The sequence below is a fragment of the Eleginops maclovinus genome, chromosome 19, assembly GCF_036324505.1.
Source record: "Eleginops maclovinus isolate JMC-PN-2008 ecotype Puerto Natales chromosome 19, JC_Emac_rtc_rv5, whole genome shotgun sequence".
NCBI lineage: Eukaryota > Metazoa > Chordata > Actinopteri > Perciformes > Eleginopidae > Eleginops > Eleginops maclovinus.
In genome coordinates, this window is record NC_086367.1 from 9,133,327 (window position 1) to 9,149,237 (window position 15,911).

The 15,911-nt window shown below is 41.2% G+C and overlaps 3 protein-coding genes across 14 annotated transcripts; all 3 read right to left on the minus strand.

Annotated features, from left to right (window-relative positions):
* Positions 1-64: 64 nt before the first annotated feature.
* hmgcl (3-hydroxy-3-methylglutaryl-CoA lyase) lies at positions 65-3,655 on the minus strand. Of its 2 annotated transcripts, none has more exons than XM_063908738.1 (9): positions 3,512-3,655; positions 3,192-3,275; positions 2,328-2,435; positions 2,096-2,191; positions 1,828-1,976; positions 1,674-1,737; positions 1,394-1,582; positions 910-1,035; positions 65-713 (listed from the first exon to the last, which is right to left on the minus strand). In XM_063908738.1, exons 1-9 carry the CDS (start codon positions 3,605-3,607, stop codon positions 612-614), a joined length of 1,014 nt encoding a protein of 337 aa, XP_063764808.1. In that variant the 5' UTR covers positions 3,608-3,655; the 3' UTR covers positions 65-611. The 2 variants fall into 2 exon arrangements, with proteins under 2 accessions (XP_063764808.1, XP_063764809.1); XM_063908739.1 differs by having other exon boundaries at positions 3,521-3,652.
* Positions 3,656-5,730: 2,075 nt separating this feature from the next.
* Positions 5,731-9,511, minus strand: zbtb8a (zinc finger and BTB domain containing 8A). Of its 2 annotated transcripts, none has more exons than XM_063908328.1 (4): positions 9,371-9,511; positions 7,241-8,118; positions 6,407-6,576; positions 5,731-6,217 (listed from the first exon to the last, which is right to left on the minus strand). In XM_063908328.1, exons 1-4 carry the CDS (start codon positions 9,451-9,453, stop codon positions 5,900-5,902), a joined length of 1,449 nt encoding a protein of 482 aa, XP_063764398.1. In that variant the 5' UTR covers positions 9,454-9,511; the 3' UTR covers positions 5,731-5,899. The 2 variants fall into 2 exon arrangements, with proteins under 2 accessions (XP_063764398.1, XP_063764399.1); XM_063908329.1 differs by having other exon boundaries at positions 7,241-8,108; positions 9,371-9,461.
* Positions 9,512-9,986: 475 nt separating this feature from the next.
* Positions 9,987-15,589, minus strand: gale (UDP-galactose-4-epimerase). Of its 10 annotated transcripts, none has more exons than XM_063909623.1 (12): positions 15,548-15,589; positions 13,799-13,925; positions 12,878-13,006; positions 12,575-12,687; positions 11,943-12,056; positions 11,486-11,662; positions 11,289-11,402; positions 11,131-11,197; positions 10,961-11,046; positions 10,758-10,835; positions 10,413-10,527; positions 9,987-10,315 (listed from the first exon to the last, which is right to left on the minus strand). In XM_063909623.1, the coding sequence occupies exons 1-12, from the start codon at positions 15,572-15,574 to the stop codon at positions 10,251-10,253; spliced, it is 1,212 nt and encodes a 403-aa protein (XP_063765693.1). In that variant the 5' UTR covers positions 15,575-15,589; the 3' UTR covers positions 9,987-10,250. The 10 variants fall into 10 exon arrangements, with proteins under 10 accessions (XP_063765693.1, XP_063765692.1, XP_063765700.1 ...); XM_063909622.1 differs by having other exon boundaries at positions 12,575-12,690; XM_063909630.1 differs by lacking the exon at positions 15,548-15,589 and adding an exon at positions 13,147-13,210 and having other exon boundaries at positions 13,765-13,917.
* Positions 15,590-15,911: the final 322 nt, after the last annotated feature.

Genomic DNA, 15,911 nt, shown 5'->3' on the forward strand with positions numbered 1-15,911 from the left:
AATCTTTCTTTACACAGTTAAGCTAGTTCTATCACTTTGCTCTCAACATAAGATCAATGACACATTTCATGTATGAAATAAATTTATTTTTACATTTACAATTTACAGGTTGAATTTGAAAATAAAATAAATACACAGCACATAAACATTTGTCCCACAAACCAGTACAATGCCCACATTCATTAGAACTGAGATTTTTCATAGACTATATTAAGAATTCCTTTGAAGACAGAAATAACTGCATTTAGAGTATGATAAAAAAAAAAGATATTTTGTGACATCAACAGTGTTTTCATCGATACCTGGGAAAGCATCCCACTGGTTCATTCATTATCAGAAATTAAGTCTGTTTCACTTTGATTTCCCCACTGGCCAGAGAAGAATTTAAACACACTCTTCAAGAAACAGGTGAAGGCATGGCTTTTGATAAGGTGGGTCTGTGATTAGACTGACTGTACATAAGGCACTGTTCCAGTTATGCCATCATTTAGTTTAATTGGGTATTCTAAAACTAAAATAACTCGTACTTGGGGAGAATGAATCAAACTAAGGAGAGAATAAGCAGGTTACATGGTTGTGCTGCAGAGTACAGTCTGTGTTTTCACTTTTGTCTACAGCTTGCAGGTGGCCAGCGCTACTTTGGAGCTGGTCTTCCTGTTGAGGGTTCGGCAGATATAGGCTCCGGCATCCATCAGCTTTGAGAGATCCACTCCCTGAGGTGAGGACAGAAAGTCAAATGCTAAACTTGAGGGAGCTCACATCCTACAATATATTTCCATATTGCAAACCACAAATGTATGCCAAATTATAATAAAGACGAAGAAATGCAAACGCAAGAGCAGCATTTTGAAGCTCTACTATATAGGATATAAAAGAGGGATCAAAGAGAAACACAAGGTAATGGCTTACTGTTTGAATCCCAAGTCCATGGAGCATGTAGACTACATCTTCAGTAGCAACATTCCCAGAAGCCCCCTTGGCATAGGGACAGCCTCCCAGTCCTGCTACTGATGCGTCCACCACACTGATTCCCATCTGCAAAATAATGGTACTATAGATTATTAAAGATCTTCACTTTATGAATAAATGTTTGCTTATTTAGATTCCAAGAGGAGGAAGGTGGTTTGAATTTGATCTATGATCTGTCATTTTTAGTAGATTAAAAGTAGTATTTATTCTAAAGATAAAAAGGGAAAGTGCATGTACATGGCTATTTTTGTGCATGTATACGTGAAGATATATCCTTTAAGTGTGTGTGTATGAACATGTGTAAGTATCCTTTGACCTTGTGTAATAATCAACACAGCATAAACAATAGATCATCTAGGTGCAGTTTATCACAGTATCTGCGTTTTTCAAAGATAATGTTGAAATAACCATAGCAAGTTCTGACCTGTAAGGCTACGAGGATGTTAGCCAGGGCCTGGCCGTAGGTATCGTGGCAGTGCACTGCCAAGGCATTAACTGGCACCTCTTTGCTTACAGCCTCCAGCATTTCACTCATGCTCCCAGGAGTCCCCACTCCTGTAGTGTCACCCAGAGAGATCTCATAGCAGCCCATGGAGTACAGACGCTTAGCTACCTGCAAGATAAGAGTCCGAGTTTGATCTGGTTGCATCAGTGATAGTGTGCCAGTTTACGTCAAATAAACACATATATTAAATAAAACTCACATGTGCAACTTTTTCAGGTGCCACCTTGCCTTCATACGGACATCCAAGAACACATGACACGTAGCTGCGGTGACAGGAAACAGAGAGGAACGAAATTAAAACCCAATAACTCCAGTAATGTATACATATGTTAGGAGCGAGCCAGTAAACGTACCCTCTAACTGGTACACCGGCTTCTTTGGCTGCTTTCATAACCTCGTCAAAGCGCTGTAAACTCTCGTCCACTGAGCAGTTTATGTTCTTCTTACTGAAGAGCTCAGATGCAGCACCAAATATGGCTACCTCTGAAGCTCCAGCCTTCAACTGATGTTAGTAAGAGCAAGTAAAAGGCATTTTAATTGAAACATTGAGACATCACCTACAGTGTAAGAAGCTGGATACACTATCAGTGTAGCTATTAAGATGTGATGGTCGACACTTACAGCAGCCTGGAAACCCTTGAGGTTGGGGGTTAGGACGGGGTAAGACACCCCCGGTTTCCTACCAATCCCCTTCATCACCTCCACCTGGTCTGCCATCTGGACAAGGATGACAGAAACCAATTATTCCTGGAGAACAAGCCACCTCCATTCCTATACACTGCAGTTTCTGTACCTCCCTGCATTGAGTCTGTCAGCACTTTCCATATGAATGGCTGTGGGTGAACAAACTCACCTGTGGAACCCATTTTGGAGAGACAAAGCTGGTGGCCTCAATGACTGGTAGCCCTGTCGCTGACAACATGTCAATCAAGTGAATTTTTGTTTCTGTTGACACCATAGTCTGAGAGGAGAAGCAGCAAAGCAACACAGTTAGAAAAGACTGACAAAAAGGCATGCCTGAGATTCTTTCACCTGTTATGAAATCTGTAAACACCTGCTCTATCTCTCACTATACTCTCGGGTGTAAAGTTATTAAGTACATTTACTCAAGTACTGTACTTAAGTAAAATATTGGGGGACTTGAACTTTTCTTAAGTATTAAGCTACTTTGAAGTTCTACCCCACTAACATTGAGAGGTTAAAAGTGTACTTTTACTCAACTACCTTTACTCAATACTTTTAGTTACTTTGCAGATTAGGACTAATGAGGTGAAATAGAATCATCAATGAAATAACACTTTAATTACATCAGGAGTAAATTCACAAACTACCTTACAGTAAACATAGTAATTAAAATGAATTCGACCTTCACCAGCTTTGATAAATGTATCAATAATTATAATCAAAACATATCATATATAATATCCTGAAATGGTTAAATCTGCATAACGAGAACTTTAACTTTTGCTACTTTAAGTATATTTTGATGCAAACACTTCTGTACTTCTTGAGTAACATTTTGATGGCAGGACTTTTAGTTGTAACAGAGTATTTCTACACTCTGGTACTTCTGCTTTTACTTAAGCACAATATCTAGTTCTCCCACCCCTTACTATACTGATCGTGACACATATAGATGTATTAAAGTGTGTCTGATACACTTAATAGCTGCTATCTAATCAACTTATTCACGTCACACATTTTTCTATAACTTTACCTTTTCATTCTGAAGACCATCTCTGGGTCCCACCTCCACTATTTTCACCTTCTCTGGAAGAGCTTGGCCTGCTCTTACGCCAGCCTGCACACACAAACAACAACAAACATTAATACAGATGTAAAGCAGTGTTAGGTTAGAAATAGTTGATGGTAAACCTGACATACAGCTGCCTAGGTTACCAGCTAACAGTGTCTGTATGTTAGCTTAGCTTGACCGTGGAGGAAGCTAACAGTTAGTTCACAATCACTACAGTGCTGTCAGCCATTTAAACCTGAACAATATAACCTGCTAGAAGATAAAAGCATGATAAAACTTACTGCAGTGACCTTTGCTGATGAGCTGTACGCCACATACTTCTGACCCATTGCAGAACTTAGAATACTTCTGTTTACGAGCCTCATCACGGCCGCCATGTTGATCCAGCTTCCGGTCTGATGTCACTTCTTCCTCTGGACAGAGGAACAGAAAGCACCGCAAGGTCGCCATCTATGGGCCGCGGCTATGTATTGAAATCTAATTTCAGAAACGTTTAAATGTCCTTTATAATTTATGATATATATTTTACTTGAACTCCCATTACCATATCACGTTCAAAAAAGCTACATAACATATACAACCACCTTCCACATGTTGTTGGTGTCATTTTTAATCTAATTTTTAACGCTACAAACAATTTTTAAAGCCGTATATAATATTTCTTTGTTATAAAATAATCTAAATGACTGTTTTCTTTACATATTATACTTTGAAAACCGTCTTGAATCATCAGAGTATGCAATGAAATATTATAATTTAATTTCGAAGGAATATAATCTAGCTATATTTTATTGTATTTTCATATTTCATTATTTGTCCTTACTATAGTTTCATTTGATTACATTTTTCATCTACACAAACAAGAAGTGAAATTAAACAGAAAACAGAATTGTATAAAAATATCTTTAATGTGTCAACAAGTAAAAAGAAACAAACTAATAAATTATAATTGGTTTTATACCATAGTGCATATCATAATCAAAATGATCATATAAAAATGTGTTACATTGGGAGGGAAAGGAAAGTCTGCTCTTGACAGCAGTAGAGTCATGACTCTGTACACTTCGTGTTGTTCAAATGCCAGCATTTATCATAGCAGAAAGACTCGAAAAGTAGCAAAAGTGTTTTTCCATGCATAAAAAAACAAACAAAAACGATTGAAAGAGTTACTATTCAACAATAGCAAAAGGAAACAAAGGAGCAAAGGAACCACTGAAAATGCATGCTTTGGATACTGCATATACACTGCCTGGCCCAAAAAAAGGTCACACTAATATTTTGTTGGACCGCCTTTAGCTTTGATTACAGCACGCATTTACTGTGGCATCGTTTCCACAAGCTTCAGCAATGTCACAACATTTATTTCTGTCCAGAGTTGCATACATTTTCCGCCAAGATCTTGTGTTGATGACGGGAGATTCGGATCACTGCGCAAAGTCTTCTCCAGCACATCCCAAAGATTCTCTATCGGGTTCAGGTCTGGACTCTGTGGTGGCCAATCCATGTGTGAAAAGGATGTCTCATGCTCCCTGAGCCACTCTTTCACAATTTGAGCCAGATAGATCCTGGCATTGTCATCTTGGAACATGCCATGACATCAGGGAAGAAAAAATCCAATGATGGAATAACCTGGTCATTCAGTATTCAGGTAGTCAGCTGACCTCATTCTTTGGGCACATAACGTTGCTGAACCTAGATCATAGCAGCAACCCCAGATCATAGCACTGCCCCCAGGCTTGTACAGTAGGCACAAGGCATGATGGGTGCATAATTTCAGCCGCCTCTCTTCTTACCCTGATGCGCCCATCACTCTGGAACAGGGTCAATCTGGACTCATCAGACCACATGACCTTCTTCCATTGCTCCAGAGTTCAATCTTTATGCTCCCTAGCAAATTGAAGCCGTTTTTTTACAAGTGGTTTTTCTTACGGCTACACAGCTGTTTAGTCCCAATCCCTCGAGTTCCTTTCGTATTGTGAGTGTGGAAATGCTCTTACTTTCACTATTAAACATAGCCGTGAAAAACATCACCTCGATGATGATGTTTCCCCACTGTCCTTCCAGTTTTTTATAATGCGTTGGACAGTTCTTAACCCGATTTCAGTAGGTTCAGCAATCTCCTTAGATGTTTTCTCTGCTTGATGCTTGCCAATAATTTGACCATTCTGAAACAGATTAACATTTTTTCCACAAATGAGAAGCTATTCCCTGCATCAGTTAGGGTTAAATAACTTGTTGCCAGCTGAAACATAATCACCCATACAGTAATTATCCAATTAACCTATTTGCTTAGTTAAATCCAGGTGGTGACCTTTTTTGGGCCGGGCAGTGTATGTATGAAGTTTAACAAAAAGCATTCCATTTGTCACTAAGGGCAACGTCTCATTGAAAGTAACAACCAACCAGTTGCACTTAAATAATAGACACTAATATATCATAAATGTGTGTATTTACATTACTGTATCACATATGTTATGCATAAATTATCTTGCATGGCTTTCTCACACACACACACACACACACACACACACACACACACACACACACACACACACACACACACACACACACACACACACACACACACACACACACACACACACACACACACACACACACACACACACACACACACACACACACACACACACACACATTTTGGTTCTATTTCACTCCAGCTCCTCGTCACTGTCATCCACCTGCTGGATGATGAGGTCGGCCCCCGAATCTTCAGCCAAGTCATCGTCATCAGTTACCATCCAGCTCCTTTTGCTGTCCCCTTCCTCCTCCCCGTCAACCCCCAACAGTAGTGCCGGCTCCTCATTGGCGCCATCAAGACTGTCCATGGGGATGTCATCACAATCCACTTCCTGGATGCACGCGGTGCACATGCGGTATCTTCGTGTGCCCTCACACACCACATGCCCAGTGTCCTCCGTCACCTGACACTTACACTTCCTGCACACCAGCTTCCTGGCTTGATGGATCTGTGGAGTAACAAAAAAAGTTTTAAAAAGCTGTTGGTGTTTCTATGGGGACGAGTAAGTGGGTGTAAAAAATCTTTTGTTTTCAAACACTGTAGCACAGCCTGGAGTGTATGCTCACAATTTCTATGTTTCTAAAGCTGTTACACCAATACTGAATGTCTTTCGCCTCCAGGTTGTAAATAAACCCACCGTCTCAAAATGGCTCCGAAGGTGCTCCAGGCGAGTGAAGCGTTTATTGCAGGCCTGACAGGGGTACGGCCTCTCTCCAGTGTGGCAGCGCAGGTGTCGCTTCAGGTCTGCCTTCCTCTTCACTGTGTGTGTGCAGAAGGGACATTTGAAGCGCATAATGGCGTTGGAGTCTGCAAAGAGGAAGAAAAAGTGTTCAGACCTCTTGCTTTTCGGTTGATGCAGCAACCCGCAACAAAATCGCAAAACCCAATATTCTCTAGGATAATACATTTATTCGGATTCTTATTGATTGTGATAAATGTGAGAATTAATCTGATTCTTATAATGTTGAAAAAGTACAGAGGATGAACTCTCAGCCAACTCAGGTCATGCAAAAATTATTAGTAAAATGGTAAAAGGGTTAGGGACACAAAGTTGCTTGACATCTGACTGCCTTGCTGTTTCCTAATTCAGTTATATTATTTTGTTTTATATATAGAGCATATACTTTTAATCTGACATTTCTGTTTTATTATAATAGTGAGGAGACAGTAAAGGCATGGGATGAAATGCAGCAGTAAACCCATTACAAGATTTGTACCCAGGAAGCTGTAGCAAACTAGCTTCAGCTATAAAGGGAATAATCATTTCATCAAATAGCTGTTTTCAGTTTGTCCATATCTATTATATTTATGTCCGTATTTACTTTTCAATTAATTAATTAATAAATGATTCCCTCAATTTGAATAAACTGGCTTATTTTGAGCTTTACACTCATGCCAGTCTGACCATGTTTTTAATCTTCCCACTTCATTTAGAAGTGATTGTCTTTTCCTCTCATACAGCCCGACTCACCTTTATTGAAGTGTCCAATAACACCCACAATAGGTGGCAGAGTAGCATAAAGCTCCTCTGCCTTCTCAGCCTTTTGTGTCCTGGCCTCCTGCATGTCTAAGTCCTCAGGTTGGTTGGAGCGATTGCTGTTGGACCCTACTTTCCTCTTAGTCCCCCCTTTACCTCTCCGGCGCTCTGATCCAGGCAGGGTGTACAGAGGATCCTGAGGGTCATGCAGGTCTTCTGCCTCTGCATGGAGATCCTCAGCAGGGCTGCTCGGGTTAGTCTTCATCACAGAGGCCGATGACTCCTGGTCTAAGTCCTTCCCTATAAAGCTAGATTGTGATCTGGAGTTGTCCCGGGTCCAGAGCGCAGGTGGTGGGCTGACAGAGCTGGGGCCCTGCTGCTGCTGCTCTAACGTCTCATCCCCTGCTCCACTGGTGAAACTGCAGGTCTCAGAAACGCTGGGGCAGCGCTCACTCTCTTCATCCTTCACGCTGATGTCCAAGGAGGATTTTATGAAGTTCTTGCAGTAGTTGATGACATTGTTCATCTGCAAGTAGCTTGCTGCTGACATCACCTCGATCACATTGTGGCTGGAGAGGTCCAGCTGCCCGGAGTAGATGAAATCCAGGATGACGGTGAAGGTCTCGGGGCTGAAGACATCGAAAGTGGCGTCAACAGAGTCAGCTAGCCCGTCTGGCCCCTGGGACAACAGCATGCGGAAGTATCCACTGCTGGCAAACAGGACGTTGCGGTGGGCCCTGAAGAGCTGACCCTCCACTAGCAGGTTGCAGTCACAGAAGAGCTCCTGGCGGCGCTGCTGGTTGAGCTGCTTCAGCAGGCTGCTCTGGTGAGCCACTGTGATGTCGGCTGCGTTGAACCACCTCTGAGGCTGCCTGCAGGAGACAGCATAATAGCACTCTGGTTTTGCATGTGGAAAAGACTGTTCTGCAATAAATTAACAGATCATAAAGGCCTTGTGCAAACCAATAAATGGCAATGACACTTCAATCTTCATGATCCTGGACAAGCTAAGAGCCTATGCATACCTGACACAATTATTAGAATTCTAAATATAACAGTAGGAAACATGCACTTCTGGAGTGTGTTCGTTGAACATCCAACCTGGCCAGCTGACTTCGATAAATAGTTGTGCTAAATATTAACAGCAGGTCACACAGCATACACACCAATCACCCCCTATCGATGTAGCTGTCAGTTCTCCCCTGTCTTTGTTTCGGCACTGGACTATCTCCAGCTTCCAAAACATCCGCCTACCTGACTTCATTCGGCGCTGTGATTGGATGCACGATCTTTCAATCAAAATCTTCTTCTAATAGGCTACACCCGACTCAAGTCAGAGCATCGGGTGGTAAAACCCTGTTATCACCCCCGAGGGAAGGTAAAGCGGGCATGAAAAATATCTGACGTTTCAAACTCAACAGACTTAAGGGGAGAGACAATAATAAAGCATTGAACCTGGGCATGACATGCATAGATAGTAACAAAATGCTGCAATCTCATTTGCAGAATAGTTGTTTTTCTATTGTAACCTATTAAGCCTTCCTCGTGCAGACTCTAAATTACACGCATGCATTTTTAATTATGCGATGCTTTCTGACAGGCTCCACAGCACCCGATAACCCACGGTGCAACGCCCGCCTGCAACACTCTATACTGCTCCTCGTGTCACACGAAACCAAGTCGAGTATGGTAACAGAGATATTCTCCCTTAATTCAGGTACCAGTCGACCTATAAAACGAAATGAGAGTGCTGCAGTCCTGCGAGAGAAAAGCGGGCAGCGGCGCACCAGAGCAGCCCAGTCTGTCCTGGAGCGACGCCCACTTCAGGCTCCAGCCAGCACACAATGGAAAAATAAGACACAAATCTCCAGCAGCTGAGCATGCTGCAAACTAATAAACGAATATATTCACATAGGGAATCATATTTAGGATAAGACGCGCTAAAACGCCCGTTTTCATCCTCGGCGCCACCCCCACTTTCGCCGGAGGTCCGGAGCGCAGCGAGCAGCGGGGAGGATTTGCCTGCTGCCCAAACCCAGCGACTCTCTCCCAGGCGTGAGGTGTCGGCAGGACCCGCTTACGCCCCACGCCGTGATACCCCTGACAAAATCCATCGATACTCACTGGTGACTTGATTCACCCGGTGCCCGATAGAGTCTACTCGCCCCCAAGTCTTCCACCATTTCTGTTTTTAATTTCTTTTGCATTTTTTCGGTGCTCTTTTCTCCCTTCCAGGGTCCACAGTCAGGCACTTCCTGCTCAGCCCTAAAGACCGAAACCCGGTTAGAGCGACTGGAGCACTGCTGACGTGGGTGTTTATTAACTGGGTGCCCGAGGGTTCAAGGAGCCATTTAAAGCCCTAGTGCCCCGTTGAATGTGGTATATGGGCATTATATTAATATTGAACAGTGTCTTATAAAACTGTGCAATATTTCTACAATCGTTCTGTAGGGATTTATAGCCTGCCTGCCCATCTACTGACCTAAAATAGCTTTTATTTACTGTATACAGTCTGCTTTGGCATCCCTTTGATAATGTTACAGTGTGGCTCAATAGTGAGTTTTTCCAAATCATATTTGCAGATTAGTGTATCTTTTACTGGAATATTGTTATGGTATTGTTTTTTCCATAAACATTTTATCTCAAATTGTATTCAGCACTGAAATCTCCCTTAATAACATCTAATTTCACAATTATTTGAAACAGCTAATATTCATATTGGAGTGGAAATGAATGCATCTTAGTATGAAAATGTATTTATTCTTTCAGTGTTATGGCTCACAGATCATTACATACAGTATTATTGGAGAAAATACCCATGGTCAATCTGAGAAAAATAAACAGATGTTCATTAGTTAAAAGAGAACATAGAAAAAGGAATATGTCAAAGTATAAAGCAGCGGAATCACATGTTTATATGATATGTAATACAGAGGAAAATGATGGTTTGCTTAGGACCAATGATTCAGGAGAGGATTCAATAACAGCAAAAGTCTGAGTCGCATCAAGAAGCGGTGCTATCGGAAAATCCTTTGGGGTTCTTGGACTGCCAGCGCCACAGATCCTCACCTACACAGGTAGGAAAAATGAAATATATTATGGCGAAATATTTCACACAAAATAACTTTAAAATACACAAAACAAATGTATGTGTGGCTGTGCTTACACATTCGTTCCAGATCAAATTCGGCCTTCCAGCCCAGCTCCTTGTCAGCGAGACGAGGGTCGGCGTAGCACGATGCGATGTCTCCTTCCCTACGTGGTGCAATTTTGTATTTGATCTATGGAGAGGATGCATTTTAATTAAAAGTACAGGAGGGTGGTTTAGCCTCAAAAGGTGGGACCCTCTTAAATCAGAGGCTAACTTCACAGTCAAAGTCAGCTCTGCTATGCCTTCACCCTTTAAACAGGATAACATGTAGTCTTGTTACTGCGCCAAGTGACTTTAGTTACTCTCAGAAATCACAGTACAATCACCGAAGACAATATGCTTTGGAAAGATATCACTCACCTCTTTCCCTGATGCCTTCTCCATAGCCTTCACCATTTGGAGCACAGAGTAGCCTGTCCCTGTTCCCAGGTTGTAAACCTACAGACACAAAAATGCACGCATGCCAGCACTCCCATAAATACCTTCATGCTATATACAAGTGAATACACAATAGACAAGAACATGTGGTTTAGAATGCTTTTGTTTTTTTTCCTCAGATGTACCTTGCAGCCACAGCCATCCTTCAGCTTCTTCATAGCTGCTATGTGTCCTTTCGCCAGATCTACGACATGAATATAGTCTCGTACACCTAGAAAGAAAAAGAAAACCTTGAGCCCTCTGCCCAATTTGCAAACCACAATTAGATCTTTTAAATGTAGTTGTTTTCCATTACCTGTCCCGTCAAGTGTGTCATAATCATTCCCATACACACTGAGGCACTCTCGTCTCCCAACAGCAACCTATGAGGGGTATAGATTAAGCAATGCAAAACAAATGGAGTATGCTATCATGCTCTGATCTAGCTGTGTATTTGGCAAAGAGCTCATGTACCTGGGCAACATATGGCAGCAGGTTGTTAGGGATACCCTGAGGGTCCTCCCCGATCAGGCCGGAGGAATGAGCTCCAATTGGGTTGAAATAACGCAACAGCACTGCATTCCAGTCCTGCTGACACAAAGGCGATAATGAGACACCATGTGCACTGTGTATGTGTGGGTGTGCATGGGTTTTTGTCTTCAGATAAGTACCTTCTCAGCTTTACAGTGGTCCTTGATCATCTCCTCAATGAAGTACTTAGACTGGCCATAGGGGTTGGTGCAGCCTCCCACGGGGTGCTGTTCGTCGATGGGGAGGCGCTGAGGGTCTCCGTACACCGTGGCTGAGCTGCTGAAGACCAGATTGTGCACCTTGTGAGCCTGCATCACCTGGGACACGTGCAGATGCAAAACAAACATGACACACGCATACAGTCAGTCGCTAAAGCACACACACATACGGAATAAGTTTTGCCGGATACAGTGAGCTCCATGTTAAAAGTTCTGAAGGGTGCAGGGTTAGAATTAGTCGACTCAGTGTCAGATGAACACACGCTGTCAAGCACTCTGCAAACAAAGATGAGGTGCAAATAGAGATCAGTTCAGAAATGAAGAGGGAAGTGAAGGCTTAATGGAGGACAGACGTGTCAGACAAAAAGTTCAAACTGACCTCGAGCAGGTTCATGGAGGCGGTGAAGTTGACTCTGTAGTAACGTAGCGGCCGCTCCACCGACTCGCCAACAGCCTTCAGACCAGCAAAGTGCATCACTGCACTGAAAGAATGCTGCAACACACATCAATGTTTAGTCAGGTAGGACCAATGCGGACGGTCATCTTTTTCTAACTCATATGCCCAAGCATTATGTCCCACAACCGATTCTTAGTACTATTTGAGCATGTATGATGGCGACCAGGGACATTGTTTGATTAAAAAAAAAAAGCAGTCTAAGATAGGAATTGTAAAATAAACACTAAAGACAAAGTTTTCAAACACCACCTCAATAACATTTTGTGAGCTTATCTAAGAGCTGATTTATGAAAGGGAAAAGACCTGTACATGTAGTTAAATTTAGGCTGGAACTCACATTTTTTGTTGTTGATTAATCAGAAAAAAAAATATTTTAATCAACCGACAGTCAAACCCCTTATTTTCGGCATTTCTTGCATCAAAGAATTACTAAAACATGTTATGGCTTATCAAACTAGTTTCAGTTGAATCATCTGTCAATTGACCAAGCATTTAAAAAGGTATTTATTCAAGTTTGGATAAAATTAATTAGTCTACTTGAATAACTAACTGACCTTTTTAAATAGTTTCTCCAAGGCAGGTTGATCCAGAAGATCCAGTTCATGAAACTCAATGCTGGTGTCCAGGAACTTCTCTATCCTCCGTATGCTTTCTGGAACATCACCTTCTCCTCAATACACAACAGGATGTTACACACACACACACACACACACACACACACACACACACACACACACACACACACACACACACACACACACACACACACACACACACACACACACTTAGTTTTATATTATTACTTTGAACGAGGCACTAACTTCTTATCAGCCTGTGTTTTCATTAAGGGAATTTACCTCTGACAGCGTTACTGAAGTTATCCACCACGACTGGATGGTAACCTGCTTCAATGAGCTCCACCACACAGTGACTACCGATGTAGCCTCCTCCACCTGTGACCAGGACCTTTTGTGCCATTCTCTCACCTGTCAAATACAACAAACAATCATATACATAAACTCAACCATTTTAAACCCTGTTGTGATTAATTTTGTTAAAGCACAATGATGTCAGGGCAATCTCTAGACCTGCTCTGGAAGAAGAGGATATCCTTTAGCCTGAGTACCTTTGAGCGAATATTTTAGGCGTATGGAGCCCAGCCCACTGTCCCAAGGCGAGCCCAAACCTGTCTAGTCACATAAAACAAATATAGTGCCTTCGCCTTATGACGTCAGTAACTACTCACTGTTAGAATGTATTTTTATCATTTGAGTGACCTTAAATACACTCTACTTTACTACTACGTTGCTTAATAAAAGTTGTATGAATTAATTTAAATAACAACCGTTGCAATTATACAAAGTACAGGCTCCTAATGAGTGCTGAGTTTGCTATAACATACACTCATAGACATTTAACTTCATTCCATCCAGGCCTAATCCCTAACACTATTTCTCCTCAATGGTGATCCAGGCCAAATCCTAATCAAAATGTTTCCTGGTACACTTATTTATTCTGTTTCCCCCTTTGAGCCAGACTAGCTGGATGGATTATTGTCTGTAAGATTAGGCATGTCAAAGAATAAACATGATGTTATTGTCTATCCAATGCATCTATGACAGTTCTCATAAGGATTAAAACACTTAAATTTAGTCCAACCCATTGAGCAAAGAAATCAATTTGTTTGACAAACTGTCAGAAAGAGAGCACACAGAGAACTGAAGATGTCAGCGAAAAGACTTACCTAATTTCCCGTTAAGAGAGTAAATAGTAGTTACCGAAAGAGTCTCTTGATAACACGGGGCCGGAGAAGAAGGAAAAGTGTCTGTAGTGACAGAAATAAGTTCTATCTGTCAGTTCATTTACTGAAGGGTCTCCACTCTCCTGTAGCCATATATTTACTTCCTGTAAAACGTGCAACAGCGTTAAGTTCATGAGTAGCGCACAACTTCCTATATATGTACTTTCAAAATAAAGGCATATGCATTCCTACATTAGCACCACAGAGCACTGAATTCACTTTAACTAAAACTGCGATATTAAGTTATCAATATGTGCTATACTACCATATAGGAGGACAGCGACAACATTAACAAAAACATGTTATAATATCGGCAAAACTATATTTACAGCTTTTATTCTGAAATATTAAACGGATTCACCATACTGCTCACGTCACCTTCAGAGTATTTAATCGCTTTGCAGTTGTACGTACGAGGCTCACATGCCGTGACGTCAGAACCACCCTAATAAAGCTACGCCCTCGCCCATTGAAACAGAGAGGTGACTGTGCTGTGTACAGTCTGATACAGGATGGGAAGGGAAAAGTGCCACGTAACTAAACAAATTCAGTCCAGCACATTTACAAATAGTAAGGCCAGGGGTGTCCAAACTTTTTTCCCCGAGGACCAAATACAGAAAATAAACAAAGGTCTGGGCCCCTTACTAGAGGTGAGGTATATTGCCTCATAAGTTAGGTTATAAGTAGCAAAATCAACCAAATGTAGGTAACTTATGCTTGCTACTTCAATATGCTTTAGGAAAAAACAGCCTACATCGCAGCTCTCCGTAGGGCTCGCTCAGAGTGCTTATAATAAGGGGAAATATGAAGGGTATATTTCAAGCTTGTTATGTAAATTAGTTATTGGGCTTTTTTTCATCAACTTAGATTTGTTAGAAAATGTTTTCAATGTTAATTGACTGAATTTATTTGAAAAGTGGGCTCATTAACTCATGGAAACGGTGTTATAGCCTATATGTTTACATATTGTCTTGTGCTTGACTTATATTTAGGTACAATATACGGCAAGCACAAGTTTCATTAGTGGGCCATATGACATTATCCTTTTGATTTAGCTGAGGGCCAATTAAAAATAGGCCACGGGCCGCATTTGACCCCCGGCCATAGTTTGGACACCCCTGGCTTAGGCAGTTATGTAAGTGCAGTTTATTTAAAAGAGCTACCGACACTTAAATTTATACGCACAAAAACATTTTGAAAACATACAGTCGGCTATATTCTATGTCATTATATTTATACATTTAAAAAGGATCAATATGTATATATGTAAACAATTTCCATTTTTTAAACGTAATTTTCCAAACTCAAGTAAAAGTAAACTAACAAAAAGACAGAGAAAATATGAGTGTGCTTGAATTCCTTAATCTGTAAAGTTTAGGTTTGAAGACAAAGGCTTATGTAGCCGTTTTAACAGTGTATTTATCACTGATTATCAGACCTTTTCCTTTATTTCCTGCTATATAATGACATTTGAATTGATGCAGTTGCATTTTCTATTGCCTTCAGATCCCAATGTGTAAATCATGCATGTTAATAGGTGTTGGCATTCTTATGTTTATAGGCAGCTTTTCTACTTTAAGTCTGGATAAAGTTCAGATTTAGCAGGAGTCTTTTAAATGCTGTCATTTCTGCCGCCTACTTGTCAGTCATGCCCTGTCCAGAGACACTGGCATATTAAGAAAGGCGGCCAAATTGTGAGCAAAGAAAAACGGGACGAGTTGGATACCTTAGAGATGAAGGTTCCTCTCTCCATTCATAATGCAGTGTCTTTGTTATAGAAAGGTCTTAGAGCAGATGAAGAAATCTGAAATGGGAAAACAAAAAGGAAAATAAATCAACAGTGGTACAGAGTTATGAACAGGAATACCAATCCAACCATTCAGAAGAGGACACAGAAGGAAACATAAAAAACTTAGAGGAGGGACAACATTCTGACTGTCAGAAAACAGCATGTAATCAGAATCTCTTATATACATTTGGTTCAGTTTTGAAACCACTCTTGAGTTTTATTTTGGGTCAGCTGTGTGTTATAAAATGTTTATGTCAGAAATAATTATGCATCTTACAAACTACATAAAAAGGCAACCAGC

Bases quoted from the DNA above. Each gene is read 5' to 3' on its own strand.
- hmgcl (XM_063908738.1), bottom strand. From the start codon at position 3,607: ATGGCGGCCGTGATGAGGCTCGTAAACAGAAGTATTCTAAGTTCTGCA. The intron at 3,276-3,511 runs GTAAGTTTTATC...TTGTGTGTGCAG, and splicing joins CATCAGCAAAGGTCACTGCA to GCTGGCGTAAGAGCAGGCCA. The intron at 1,738-1,827 runs GTACGTTTACTG...CTGTCACCGCAG, and splicing joins GCCGGTGTACCAGTTAGAGG to CTACGTGTCATGTGTTCTTG.
- zbtb8a (XM_063908328.1), bottom strand. From the start codon at position 9,453: ATGCAAAAGAAATTAAAAACAGAAATGGTGGAAGACTTGGGGGCGAGT. The intron at 6,577-7,240 runs GTGAGTCGGGCT...TCCTCTTTGCAG, and splicing joins TATTGGACACTTCAATAAAG to ACTCCAACGCCATTATGCGC. The intron at 6,218-6,406 runs GTGGGTTTATTT...GTTACTCCACAG, and splicing joins TTCGGAGCCATTTTGAGACG to ATCCATCAAGCCAGGAAGCT.
- gale (XM_063909622.1), bottom strand. From the start codon at position 15,574: ATGGAGAGAGGAACCTTCATCTCTAAG. The intron at 13,926-15,547 runs GTATCCAACTCG...CACGTTTTACAG, and splicing joins GAGGAACCTTCATCTCTAAG to GAAGTAAATATATGGCTACA. The intron at 12,057-12,574 runs GTCAGTTAGTTA...TGTGTGTTGCAG, and splicing joins TGGAGAAACTATTTAAAAAG to CATTCTTTCAGTGCAGTGAT.